Source organism: Dermacentor andersoni, chromosome 5 (genome assembly GCF_023375885.2).
Source record: "Dermacentor andersoni chromosome 5, qqDerAnde1_hic_scaffold, whole genome shotgun sequence".
Taxonomy (NCBI): domain Eukaryota; kingdom Metazoa; phylum Arthropoda; class Arachnida; order Ixodida; family Ixodidae; genus Dermacentor; species Dermacentor andersoni.
This window is the reverse complement of record NC_092818.1, coordinates 188,844,455-188,857,610: the sequence shown is the minus strand read 5'-3', so window position 1 is coordinate 188,857,610 and position 13,156 is coordinate 188,844,455. Positions and strand designations below refer to the sequence as shown.

The following is a 13,156-nucleotide window of genomic DNA, read 5'->3' as shown; positions in this document are numbered from 1 at the left end:
TGAGTGAACAGCGGCAGACTGCTTTCACCACAGAAGGCAAGCGCTAGTATTTGTGACAGTGTCTCGCACAATATCGCAGCAGATGATATTAAAGAGGAAAATAAAGCGTAATTGGTTACCGTGAATAATAGTATGGAGTGACAGGAAATCCGTCGATATAAAACGGACGATGTTTGCTGGGTAACTTTAATAGTGCTGACAGGGGTTATTATTTATAGCGTGCAAAATCAGCGATGACGATGGTCCGCAATAAACAGGAGTATATTTTTACAGAGCAGAAGGCCGCTAGCAGACGGTCATTCCTCGGCGGATAAATCTCCCGACGACCTCGTGCCGGCCGCTCGCGATGTGAGCCCCGCGCCCGTTCCGCTTCTGAGGCAATGGCCGGTCCCTACACCAGCCGCCGTTCTCTTCATGTTCGTCGACGTCGATGCTACATGCTCAACAAAGAATTTATTTCCAGTGTTAATCGAGGTTTTTACTTCCGGGCAACTGTCCTCCCTCTACTTTTGACAATGTTCGCTCTCTCTATCTCTCTCTCCTCTATGCCAGAACGCCTGCAATGGTGACGCCTGGAGACAAGTGGCCGGTGCACACGACAGGCAATACGCTACTCGTAAGCCTCAAACCGAGCAGCTTCAACGTGACAGCGGAGCAGCACAGATCACGTTGCAACCTCTGGAAATCATTGCTGTTGCGCAAGTAAGTCAAACGATCAGATTTACGTGTAAATATTTCCATAACTCGCTTGCAATTATTGTTACACACACACACACACGCGCGCGCACACACACACACGCACACACGCACACGCACATATATACATATATATATATACATATATATATATACATATATATATATATATATATACATATATATATATATACATATACGCCCACACATACACACAGACAGAGTTGAGGAATAGTTGGGCACAGGTCCCATGAATAAGCAATGTAGACTAACTAGCAAAAGACTGCTGGGAGATTGACAACATGTAAGCGGGATATTTATACAAGATGAAAGGAACACCGCTTTTTATAATGTAAAAATATTACAGTAGTGGATTATTTTGCAACGCAAACTAATGACCTTAAGGGTCGAAAATTGATGCAGCAGAAAAGTAAAAATAACTAAAGCTTGGCGTCATTATATACAACTTTCTTTCAAAGCGAATTCTCAAAAAGATCCATTCATACTTCCACCGAACTGCTCAACCACCAAGTAGTTACAATTTTCGTAAACTGAATTGAAAGCATAAGGTATGAAAGGGCGGCAAAAGTTTTTAAAAAGCGCTGTCCGCACTACTTAAGCAAGACATCAACTGCAGGATGTGATGACGCTAAAGGCTTCATGCATGAATAGTGGCACATACCGACAATAGAAGGAGTGCCAGTACCGTTGGTTGGTTTGTAACAACTTTATTTGTAGTCTTGCAGAGCTTTACCGTAAGCCCAATCTTATTTAGGCAAGGGCAATGTCAAGCTGTGGGAGGTTGCTGCTGTCGCAGTAAGTAACTGAAGCGCCACAGGAATCTGTTTTCTTTTCTTACCACAAAGAGTGGTAGTTCTCTAGCCACTCGGTACAATTCTCTTGGGGTGGCATGAACTGCATAGACTCTTCAAGAATAACTTAGCGGTCGGCTGACGTCATTATCATTGACATCGGAACATAGCAGCTGTGAGCGGACGTGTGCTGCGTGCCAACCGGTTGCGGCGGTAATTTCCTAAGCAATGTGGCGAGAATAATCACTTTACTCACGCCTAGCACCACGGATCCAACTGTGTCCACTGTAGAAACGTTAAGCTGGGAGTCGTGCGTGGTAACCGCTAGGCTATCACGCAACTTAAGCGTTTGGTTGTTTCAGCAGAGTTCGCGGACTCCGATAGCTATGCGAGGTCTGCGCATGTAGCTCTGACGCAAGAGCAGCCAGTACTCTATTGCAGCATAGATAGCTTGCGCTGTCCAAACCATTTAAAATGACTGTTGCTGATGCTCGAGGCAAGGGATGAAAGAGAAAGTTGCTCATCGAAAGATGAACACAGCCGATGCAGAACGTCAACGTGTGGCGAATATCGGTGAATATAACGTTCTTACCAACAAGATGGTGGCCTTTGGCAGATTGGCAGAAGGGTTCAAAGATAAATCAGCAGCAAAGAACCGGCAAACAGGACTTGGAGATGTCCGTTATATGGTTTCTCGACGTTAGGGAGATGTCTCTTCAATATTGTGATATTTTTGTTTGTTCGTTTTGCAAAGTAAAGCGACCGCCTATCGTCCTTCGTTCGACTGTGCAAACGCCTGTGGCTGTGAAAACCATCGATATGGCTAATAAATGGCGCGGGCTCTGTTTTTGTGCTTCAAGCGCTTAGAAAACTGTGTAAGATTTAACCTTTATTTCTTTTTTCTTACGTGAATTGTGTACTCAAGTGTTGGAAAATATGTACTACTTTAATTTCATGTGTGCTCTGCTGAAAGTCTGCCACTGCCATTTTGCTGCCGATGTACGGGTGGCACGGCCTAGTAAGGCAAATGTTTGCCTTTAGCCGCGTCCCTTAAAACAATCTGTGCATTGTCTTAAATAAGTCACGAAAGAAAGAAAGAAAGAAAGAAAGAAAGAAAGAAAGAAAGAAAGAAAGAAAGAAAGAAAGAAAGAAAGAAAGAAAGAAAGAAAGAAAGAAAGAAAGAAGAAAGGAAATATGGCTAAGCATACGTTTTCCGTCACCTATAGTTTTGTATAGCTACCTTAGTTTTAATTGCTAATGGAAAAAGATTACCTCTGGTTTCCGTAAAGTTATTGAATCAAGTACCCAAACGCATTATTGCTGTAAGTTTTTCATGTTACTTCACTCTATGTTATTTATTTTTCTGCTTTTTGCTGGGTCGCAAGACATACTTTTGCAAAGTGACGTCTTTCCACTGGCTCAATCAAGCTTGTCACCAGTTTGTTGCCCTGCGATCTACAAATAAGTTATCACATGACATGTCATTACTGTCACAAGGGTGAGTGACGAGTGCTGGTAACCTTTATCTTGCCAGAATCGAGATGGGAATCAATCAATGCACACGCAATCACATCCTGTGAATACAAGAAGCGTTTCACAATTTCTTTTCGTTTTCTTCTTTTTAACTAAGGTCCTCATCGCATAGTTCGTCCGACCCAGCATCCCAGAAAACCACTACCGGAAAACCCAGTGTCAAGACATCAAAGGGGAAGTTCTCACCCGACAAAACGAACTCGGTCTTGAAGAAACGACCGTCATCGAGTACCGTCAACGTTCAATCAAGCCTCATTACTGTTGCGCTAGCTTGTCTTACAATTTACCAGTGGTGATAAAGAAGAGTTCCGCGAACGTATCTTTCTGTTTGCATTGCCTTCACCACGGGGCAACAAGGGAGGCAATGTCAACTCTGCAAGGCAAGGCCATGATACTCAGGGCAACGTCCACAACGTCATGAACGGCCAACAGCTCAAACAATCACAGCGGTATCCAACTTGAGCTACTGCATATGGCTCTGCAAGTTGGGAGACATATACAAGAGCTCAATATCCATCATGCGAGCAGCGCCACCTCCCGCACTCATATTGTCCTCACTGCGCTGTTTGCAGTTAGAACATCGGCTTTTAAAAATGATGTCACTGCTATGGTTACTGAGGCTTTGCCTATCGGAGTCCTTGTTGAGGAATTCGACCAAACATAAGATCGAGTCACTAAGTGAACTTGTACTCCTGCAAGCAGGTAGAATCAGATTTGCATGATACCGCCCCACTCGCGGCCCTCCTGCTAGACATGCAGCCGCTGCCTACGTTATGCTACCCTTAATTGGCTAAGTCTAGTCTCCTCGAAAACAGCGAGAAATGCGACACGAGAGGGGTTGTATTGGTTCTTAATTGTGTCTTTACGTAACTGGTTCAAAGGTATACAGTGTTTTCCTATGAGTACGAGGTTAATAAAAACATGCAACCCGCTTATAGTGATATTGTCTTAGAAGGCATGATCCTAAGTTATAAAGATAACTGCTGACCGCACGTAACCGGGGGCATAATTGCTGTTCACCTCAATCTATCTTTTTTTTTTTGTTACTTCGCTAGAAACTTTTCATTCCGGTCCTGATTAGATTCGTCGACAATATCCTAAGCCCCGTTCGACTCCTCTGGCTACGCCAACGACATCTGTATTTGGACGTTCAGTGTGACAAGGCTTCAGCCTCGCATTCGGCTTGACAAGTCAACTACCTTGACATCATTCTATCTTTGTAAGCAAGGACTGGAGATGTCATGTGAAAAGGGCGCAGTGGAGGCATTTACCCGTGCATACGCGATATATCAATCAATGGACAAATAATACCGCACAGCAGAACTCACAGGCCTTTAGAAGTTCAGATTGACAGAGGCATGTCTTGGACTTCTCACGTGCATTACATAAAAACGGATCTCTGCTATTCATCATTTGTGTAAGTTCCTTGCAGGAAAGAACAGGGGAGCGTCCGTTCTCTCTATATTACGGCTATACAGGGCTTGCTTTGCTGGATTCCTGCGGTACAGCCTGCCCATCATATGCAACACCTGAGAAACTAACCTGCGTACAATTCACAGCATCCAAACCCTATCTCTTGACTTACCTTGACTTGCCTTGTAACCCTTGACTTACCGCGCATCGTCTCAATGGCCAAAAATATTGTCATTGTTCAAGACTACACAATCACGACGCACATTGCCATTAAGACAATGTGTGCACACGCCAGGCACCTTACCCGGTCCCCTTCTCAGTACATCGCCAGCCTCCCCATCGAAAGGCCCCGCACGACACCCAGTGCAACCGTCGGCGCTCACCGTGCCTCTCTTACACCAGTGCACGCACATGCGGCCAGGCATTTGTTTCCTCCGTGGTGTTAGACCCGTCAAGTAGAACTCACGATCCCAGGACTTCAGAACAAGTCCGTTCTGCCAACGTCTGTGCTAAAACAATTTCGTTTATCTCTCTTGTACGAGAGCTGAGGCAACCACACGCACGCCAATACTGATGGCTCGACTACGCCGACCATCGACCAGTTCTGGCGCCGCTTTGGTTATATTAAAAGATGAATTACAGTACTATTAAAAACATCACATCTCACGACGCCTACTGCGGTAGAACTCATAGTATTGCGCAGTGCACTGCAGTTCATCGATACGGAGAGTCTTGGTCACGATGGAATAACATGAGAGGAGGCGAAACTAGAGCCGGGAGTGCATCTTCGTTTCTCTCGCATTTACGCGAATGTCGCCAGGTGGCGAGGCGGACTCACAGGCCTAGATAAGCGCTTCGAAAGCTTTCGCTGCGCTGCAAAAGGTCGGTGATTATCGCAAACTTTCTTGCGTTAGAAGGTTCTTAATGGCCGGCTAATGCTTTCAAGCGGTCTCTTACACAAAGATAAGTATACCAGGCTCTATGGAGCTTAAAAGTAAATGGCGCGGGCGATCTCAACTCAACTGGCACAGGTCGCCGATCGTGAGTGACGCGCGTCTATTTTTCCTGGAGCGTCGAAATTACGAAAGGTGAGTGTAAAGTTCCAACAATATTTGGCTTACATGTCACCGTGCGTAGTATTGTGCTTATGAAGAAAGTTACTTTACCGAGGAGCTGTAAATGAATAGCTCGGTAGCGCCGTCAGCCCCTGATCAATTATTGTTAAGCTCCGGAAACAAACGAAGAGGCTGCTAAAAGAATAAGAACTAAACAATTTTATCCGCGGCATGGTAATTAACTTGCGAGCGCACTGAGAATGCGCTAGAAGGTGAGTAGTAATGTAGAATAACAGTGCACAATGAAAAGAAAGGGAGGGACATAACGACACTGCGACATAAGTGCAGAAAAGTAGATGTGCATATTCCTATACATTGTTGTGAAGCGCTAGATTACACTAGTTTTTGCATGTTCCTAATATTTAGTTTTCTCCTCCACATTTCAGTTTATTTTGCATACGGGCGCATTCTCATCGGCATATAATCACGCAGCCCACTAGCTATGATTGCTTTCTTGTGATTTTTCCAAGAATAATTGATGGATATAACGCGCTCAACACGACAACAGTAAAGTAGAATTTTTATTCCCGGTTCCCCGGACAAATAACATCTCTGAAAATCGAGGTCTTCAATTTCATGTACAAGGTTTGGCATATTATCCCGCTATTATTTCCTACAAGTCGGAAGTTCTGCTTGCACGATAACCAACTGCGTTACATACTCCCGCACTTCTGACGGGCCTTATGTAGTAACCTTGTCATCTGGTTCAGCTCCCTACCTTTCCTGTACTTGCTCTCTCTCTCTCTTGTTCTCTAACAAATGAAGAAAATAGCCACTTCAACAAAAACCTAACACTACTACTGCAGCTAATACTACTACCACTACTACTAATAAAAAATAATCATCGTAATAATAATAATAATAATAATAATATTAATATTAATAATAATGCAGTTAACATATGTTAGCAGTTAATTTCCTAATAAGCAGTACATAATTGTAATCCGTATCGTCAAAGATGCACGTGATCGTGAACATATAAATTGTTCATTTCAAGCAGGTTTTAGAATGGCCTAGTTGGTGTTCCATGTTACTGCGAATTGCAGCGCATTGAGGTGCAACATGGGCGACCGCTTTCCGCGCATCCTGTCAGCAACCCTTGCATCGCTCTTTCGCAAAAGTAATTCAGGACGCGCGGTAAGCGGTGCGCCCACTTGAGGTGTTTCACAGTCGGCACATAGTCACGCACCTGTGATCAGAATTTGTCATCAGCAACTGCGTGTTATGCAATCGTATGTACCTATGACTATGTCATGCGATCAGAGTTGCCAGCTCGCCGGTTTTTCTCCGGCACAACCGGCTTTCTCTTCACGGTGCCGACTGCCCGTTCGACCTAATACCGGTGCCCTAGTTGCAAGTTTTCCGGCTCTCCCCTAAATAAGTGACTCTGTGCATGTCTTTCATCGGATGCCATCGCAGCCAACGTTACTAGAACCGAGGTCAACTTGTAAACTCCTCTTTGGAAAACCGCGGAAAAGCGGTGTTCATGCAGTAGTACTTTTCACCTCTTCCCCGCCACCCCTCCCGACCCGGAATCGTGCTGTATTTTATTTTATTGACACAGGTGGCAACCCTCCATCTATGTTAAAACTACGCTGGCATTCGAATTCCGGTGAATAAATGTCAAAGCATGATTACTTTGGTGATCATGAAGCTGGTACAACGTTGGTACAAGTTGGCTTTACGTGGCGTGAACTGCTACGAGAAAAAGTGCTGCGAAAAGTTGGTTGGTTCCGGCGATAGTGCAGTGTGACATGGCGCCTCAGAGCGCGAGCCGTCAAAGAAGACGAGAAAGTGGCACTCGGCGCGTGTGCCAGGTGTCTCAAAGCGCTGCCAAAGGCTTCCTTTGGAACCAAAGAAGAATGCGTGCGATCAAGAAAAAAAAAAGAAGCGATCATGGCTTAGAGTACCGGGCTGCTGTGCTACAGGGCAGAGATTGGATTCCACCAATGCTCATATTTTCTTTTTAATAAAGTGAGGCGAGGCCATAACCTATTTACCTACCTGCCGCAATGTGCCAAGAAGGAAGCAAAGAATGCTTCGCATTAAAAGAAAAAACACGGTGCTGACTTTCTTTCTCATGTCCTCGTATTCCACGCTGTGCTTGAGTGACAAACTCGCCTTACCTTCCGTCCTTGTTGGCGACTGTCAAGTTGTCTTATCTGAGAGCTTCATTGGGTTTCAGGGACCTTACCATATTAAAGAGGCCAGTTTTTTGAAATATTAGGTGTAAAGGCTGTGTCCTTGTTATAGGTGCTCTCAGATATTGACGAACTAATAATTTCTCAGCTTCGAAGTAACAAGGGCTTTGCTGCAGTCATTTACGAGTTCTACGGTAAGCTTTCGAGAGACAAATTGGATGCCATAGTGGTCTCCGAACTAATTCCACAATACGCTGTTCTTTACCGTGCACATTATTTATTTATTTATTTATTTATTTATTTATTTATGTATTTATTTATTTATTTATTATATTCTTACGGGGATGTTAGAAGTAGAGAAGATTGTATTTACGATATATACATACAAAATGAGTCAGAGTAGTTAAGAAGGCTGACCACCAACAACACGCAGCAGCCAGTGTCCCGCGATCTTCTTCCTCTCTCTTCTTTCATCCTTCCGTAACAGGGCGCCCGGGTGCCGAAGCACCGTCTCGGCGCATGACAGGCGAAGAATTGCGAGCGAAGTATGGCTTCAGCCGCGAAATGTGCACGACGTCAACAGGCGTCGGACTTGAGGATGAATCAAACTGTAGAGGCGAAATCTCCTAATTTACATCGTTAACTTGACGTAGGACTTCCTAAGGCCCCGTCTCGGAAAATTCGACGGGTGCCATTGTTCTACCATCTCAATCGGTCGTCATCAAGTTCAAGACTTCACACGTAACGACATCTACAGGTTCCAAACTGGCCGCTCCTCGCGCTGCTGTCGAATACATTAAAACAGAACTCCCCAACAAATGGGCAATATTTTGTGATACCAGAGCTTGCGAAGTTTACGACGTGGCAGTTATGAACAGCTGGTGTCACAAATCAACGAAACCTGCCATTGCACTTCTGAACGAGGACATGATATCATATTTCAGTGGCTGCCGGGACATTGTGGCGTCGTTGGTAATCACCTCGCCGATGACGCTGCGCGACGTGCCCAGGCTGGCGCACCGACACTCCTTATACCTTTGTCGAGAGTAGACGCTGCAACAGAGCTTCGCAGTCTCGCTCGTACCATCACGTTAGCTTACTTGCATACACCACAGAACTCTAAGTGTCGTTTATACAGCCTCGACCCATCGCTGAAACTTAAATTACCAGCGAACCTTTCACGACGTGACGCAACACTGCTGTGTCGGCTATGGGTAGGAGTAGCATTCACCAACTCCTACAGCTATCGTATTGGAATGGCGGACTTACCAATGTGCGGTAAGTGCAAGTGTGCAGAGACGATCAGTCATCTTCTGGGCCACTGTTCTCGCCTCGATAATGAACGTCAGACTCTCCAGTGTGCCTTAAATAGACGGGATGACAGGCCATATACGGAAGCGAAGATCTTGGGAGCCTGGCCTCACAGTTCATTAGCCCAGGCAACAGTTCACTACCTGAAGGCAACAGACTTGAGTTCCCGACTATAGACATGCACACCTCAGTTTTCTCTCTCTCTTTCACTCCCCATTCCCCTCCCCACGTGTAGGGTAGCAAACTGGACTCAGTCTGGTTAACCTCCCTGTCTTTCCTTCTTCCCTTCTCTCCACCCCCCCTGTCTCTCTTCTAAGGCCCTGTGTAGCGAGAGAGAAGCTTTTGGGAGAGGCCAACCCGATGACATGGTGATCAAAGGAGCAACCAAGCACCTGGCGCGAACTTAACATCGCGATGGCACCGGTCATAACGCTCTTTTTGTATATGCTGCGAGGTTAATAAACGAGATCGGGTGACTTGACGTGCCATGTGAGAGTGATCGATGACTTCACGAGCATACTCAGTTGCAACACGTGGCACAGAAGGGAGGATGGTGTCAAACGGCAATGTGTGGTCGCGACCATACAAAATATAAAAGGGTGAATATCCTGTGGTGTCATGTCGGGACGGGTTATACGCGAACGTCACGTAGTCCGGCCTGGCGTCCCAGTCGCGGTGATCGTTGGAAGCTTACATCGACAGCATCTCTGTGATTGTTCGGTTGAGACGTTCCGTAAGACCATTCGTTTGTGGGTGTTAGGCGGTGGACAGCTTGTGCTCAGTGGCACAAGAGCGGAGGTCATCGACAACTCGAGACAAGAACAAGCGGCCGTGGTCTGTAAGTAACTATCGAGGTGCACCGTGGTGGAGAATGACGTCGTGGAGCACAAAATCGGCAACGTCTGTTGCGCAACTAGCCAGCAACGCCTTTGTTATCGCGTAGCGTGTCGCGTAATCAGTAGTGACGGTGATTCACTTATTCCCTCTAGTCGTCGTCGGAAAAGGGCCAAGCAGGCCAAGGCCTACGCGAAAGAACGGTTCAGAGGGAACTTCAATTGGGTGGAGTCGTCCGACAGGTGGCAGGGGGGGGGGGGTGGGGTTTCTTCCTGCACTTACAAAATTCGCAAGTTCCGACATAACGACGCACGGAGTGGTAGAGACCCGGCCAGAAGAACCGGCGTTGTACGCGGTCGCATGTACGCAAAACGTCAAGGTGTCCAGCCGTCGGTGCACCGTGAAGTTGTTGGAGAGCGACGGATCGCAGGTGACGAGGAAGGACAAGGAGAAACTCAGGGCCGTCAGGGTTGATATTGCGGCGGTAGAGGATGCGGTCATGCAGCACGAACATGTGGCACGTGGCGTCAGTGCTGCCAGATTGCACTCCGGCGATGATGGACTGTAAGGACTCGTCGCGTTGTTGTTCAGCGCGCATGTCGGTCATATCAGTAAAAGCCATCACGCAGGTCATCGGATCATGCGCAGCAGGCTCAGGGGGATCCACGGGGTGACGAGAGAGCAGTCAGCGTCCTTGTGCACACGTCCAGACATATACTTGACAACAAACGAAAATTCCTGGAGCCGCAAAGCCCAGCGACCAAGCCATCCTGCCGGGTCCCGGAGGGAAGGCAGCCAACAGAGTGCGTAGTGGTCTGTAACGACCGAAAACGTGCGGTGGTACAAATATGGCCGGAACGTGGCGACAGCCCAAACTAAAACCATGCAATCCCGCTTGGTGATTGAGTTATTTCTCTAGGCAGGTGATAGCACGCGGCTGGCGTAAGCTATCACGCACTCGGTACCATTCTGTTGTTGGGCGAGAACAGCGCCAATGTCATGGCCATTTGCGTCAGTGTGGACTTCGGTCGGTGCAGATGGATCAAAGTAGCCAAGTATTGGAGGAGGGGTCAGAAATCCGATGAGAGCGGCGAACGCGTGAGCCTGCTCCGGGCCCCATGAGAATGGCGTGTTCTTCTTTAGAAGATCTGTCAAGGGCCGAACAATGTCGGCGAAGTTTTTGGCGCAACGGCGAAAGTAAGAACACAGGCCGACGAACCAGCGCACGTCAGAAGCAGAACGCGGCACAGGGAAACTGCGTACGGCGCGAACTTTTCCGGATCTGGTTGGACACCGGATGCGTCAACAAGGTGTCCCAACACGGTAATCTGACGGCGCCCGAATTGACACTTCGTGGAGTTCAGTTGGAGGCCGGCTTTTCGCAAGACCGCAAGAATGGCAGCGAGTCTGGTAAGGTGGCTGCCGAACGGGGGAGAAAAAGCAATAACGTCGTCAAGGTAACAGAGACAGGTGGTACATCCGTAGCCTCGCAGAAGAGAGTCCATCATATGTTCAGATGTCGCACGAGCATTGCATAGACCAAAGGGCATGACTGAGCTGATATAAGCCATCTGGCGTGATGAAGGCTGTCTTCTCGCGGTTCATTTCATTAACTGAAATCGGCCAGTAGCCGGATCGAAGATCGATGGACGAGAAGTATTTAGCTCCGCGCAAGCAGTCCAAAGCGTCATCAATGTGTGGTAGTGGGTAGGCGTCTTCTCACGTGATCTTGTTTAAGTGGTGGTAATCGACGCAAGAACGCCAAGTACCACCTTTCTTTTTCACAAGGACGACAGCCCAAGGACTGGCTGATGGCTCGATGACCACTTTGCGGAGCATTGTGTCCACTTCTGATTGGATGACTCGTCGTTCAGCATGCGATACGCGATAGGGACGCCGACGATAAGGATTCGTGTCTACGGTCTCTTGTGCTGAACAAGAGATGTCTTGCCTAAAGGCCTGTCGGCGAAATTAAAGATGTCACTGTACTATTCAAGCCGGAGACGTATGTCCGTGGCCTGTGCAGAGGTGAGGTCAGGCGCAATCATTTTCGCGAAGTTATCCGTTAAGGAACCGGAGCTGTGAGTTGCAATAGTGCTAATAAACCACTCTCGGCATTCAGACTCTCAATATCCAATTTGGAACCACTAGAAACCCTGGCCAAGAACATGCCGGCCGGAATCACTTGAGGGCACAGGCTGAAATTCAGAAGCGGTAGAACGACGTCGTTATTAGTAACCGCTACCAGCGTATGCGGAATAGCAACGTTCCGTTTCAAAAGCACGTCGATGGTGCGGCGAAGCACATATTCACCGTCAGGAACCTGTGGCTGGGCGGTCAAAGTGACGTAAGTAACTGCCTCGGGTGACAGACGCACATTGTGAAGCGAGCACAAGGGCAGTGGGGCGGTGCTCGGAGCCTCGGCGAGTTGAGGCAGTTCTAACTAAACGATGCCGGTCACGCAGTCGATGAGAGCAGAATGAATGGGTGAAAAGTCCAATCCAAGAATAACGTCGTTAGTGCAGTTGTTGATCACAGCAAAGAGAACAGAAGTAGGGCAGCCGGCTGTAATTAAACGCGCAGTACACATTCCAAGAACGACCAGCACGCCGCCGTCAGCCACACGAAGCAGTGGGGAAGCTGCTGGGGTGAGGACCTTTTTTAAACATCTACGTGGGCTAGCACTCATCACAGATACGTGGGCTCCAGGGTCGATGAGTGCTTGGACAGGTACGCCGTCTACTTTAACCTCAATTACACTTCTCCTTGTGGGCAGAGACAGAAGATTTGCTGCAGTAGTCGGCAATGCTGCACCACCTCCGAGGGCTGCATTTCCTAGTTTTCCGAAATTGTGCGGCCAAAAGCCACAGGGGACGAAAGGCGACGTGGCTGCGGCGAACGGGAAGACGGGCGACGTGCTTGCGGTGAACGAGACTGGTGTCCGCGCGGCGATAGTGAGCGGCTGTACCACGTGTTCCGAGCAGAGTTGTCTGCGGTGTTAGACTCGACGGTGGGCGAAACATTGCGGGCATTTCCATCAAAACGGCTCAGGTTGGTCGGCGCGCGAGGTGTTGAGGGCCGCGAGTTGCGATAGTATCGGACGACATGACCAATGCGGCGACAGATGAAACATATCGGCTGGTCGTCCGCAGTTCTCCGCTCAGTCGGGTTGCGATAACGCGGAGAGAAGCGTCGGGGTGGAGCGAAAATAGTAGAAGGGCGTTCGTTAGCTCTGGGATTGGCGACAGCACATACAGAATGTAAACCAATGTTTTCAAGTTCTTGGCGAACGATGCCTTGT

The 13,156-nt window shown here is 47.7% G+C and overlaps 1 protein-coding gene across 1 annotated transcript in view; it reads left to right on the top strand.

Annotated features, from left to right (window-relative positions):
• LOC126532222 (uncharacterized) overlaps nucleotides 1-13,156 on the top strand; it is a 29,840-nt gene that overhangs the window by 8,056 nt on the left and 8,628 nt on the right. The window contains exons 2-3 of the mRNA XM_055070579.2: nucleotides 553-702; nucleotides 3,139-3,333. Of these exons, the coding sequence (XP_054926554.1) occupies nucleotides 553-702; nucleotides 3,139-3,333 (345 nt within the window). The remainder of the gene's footprint in view (nucleotides 1-552; nucleotides 703-3,138; nucleotides 3,334-13,156) is intronic.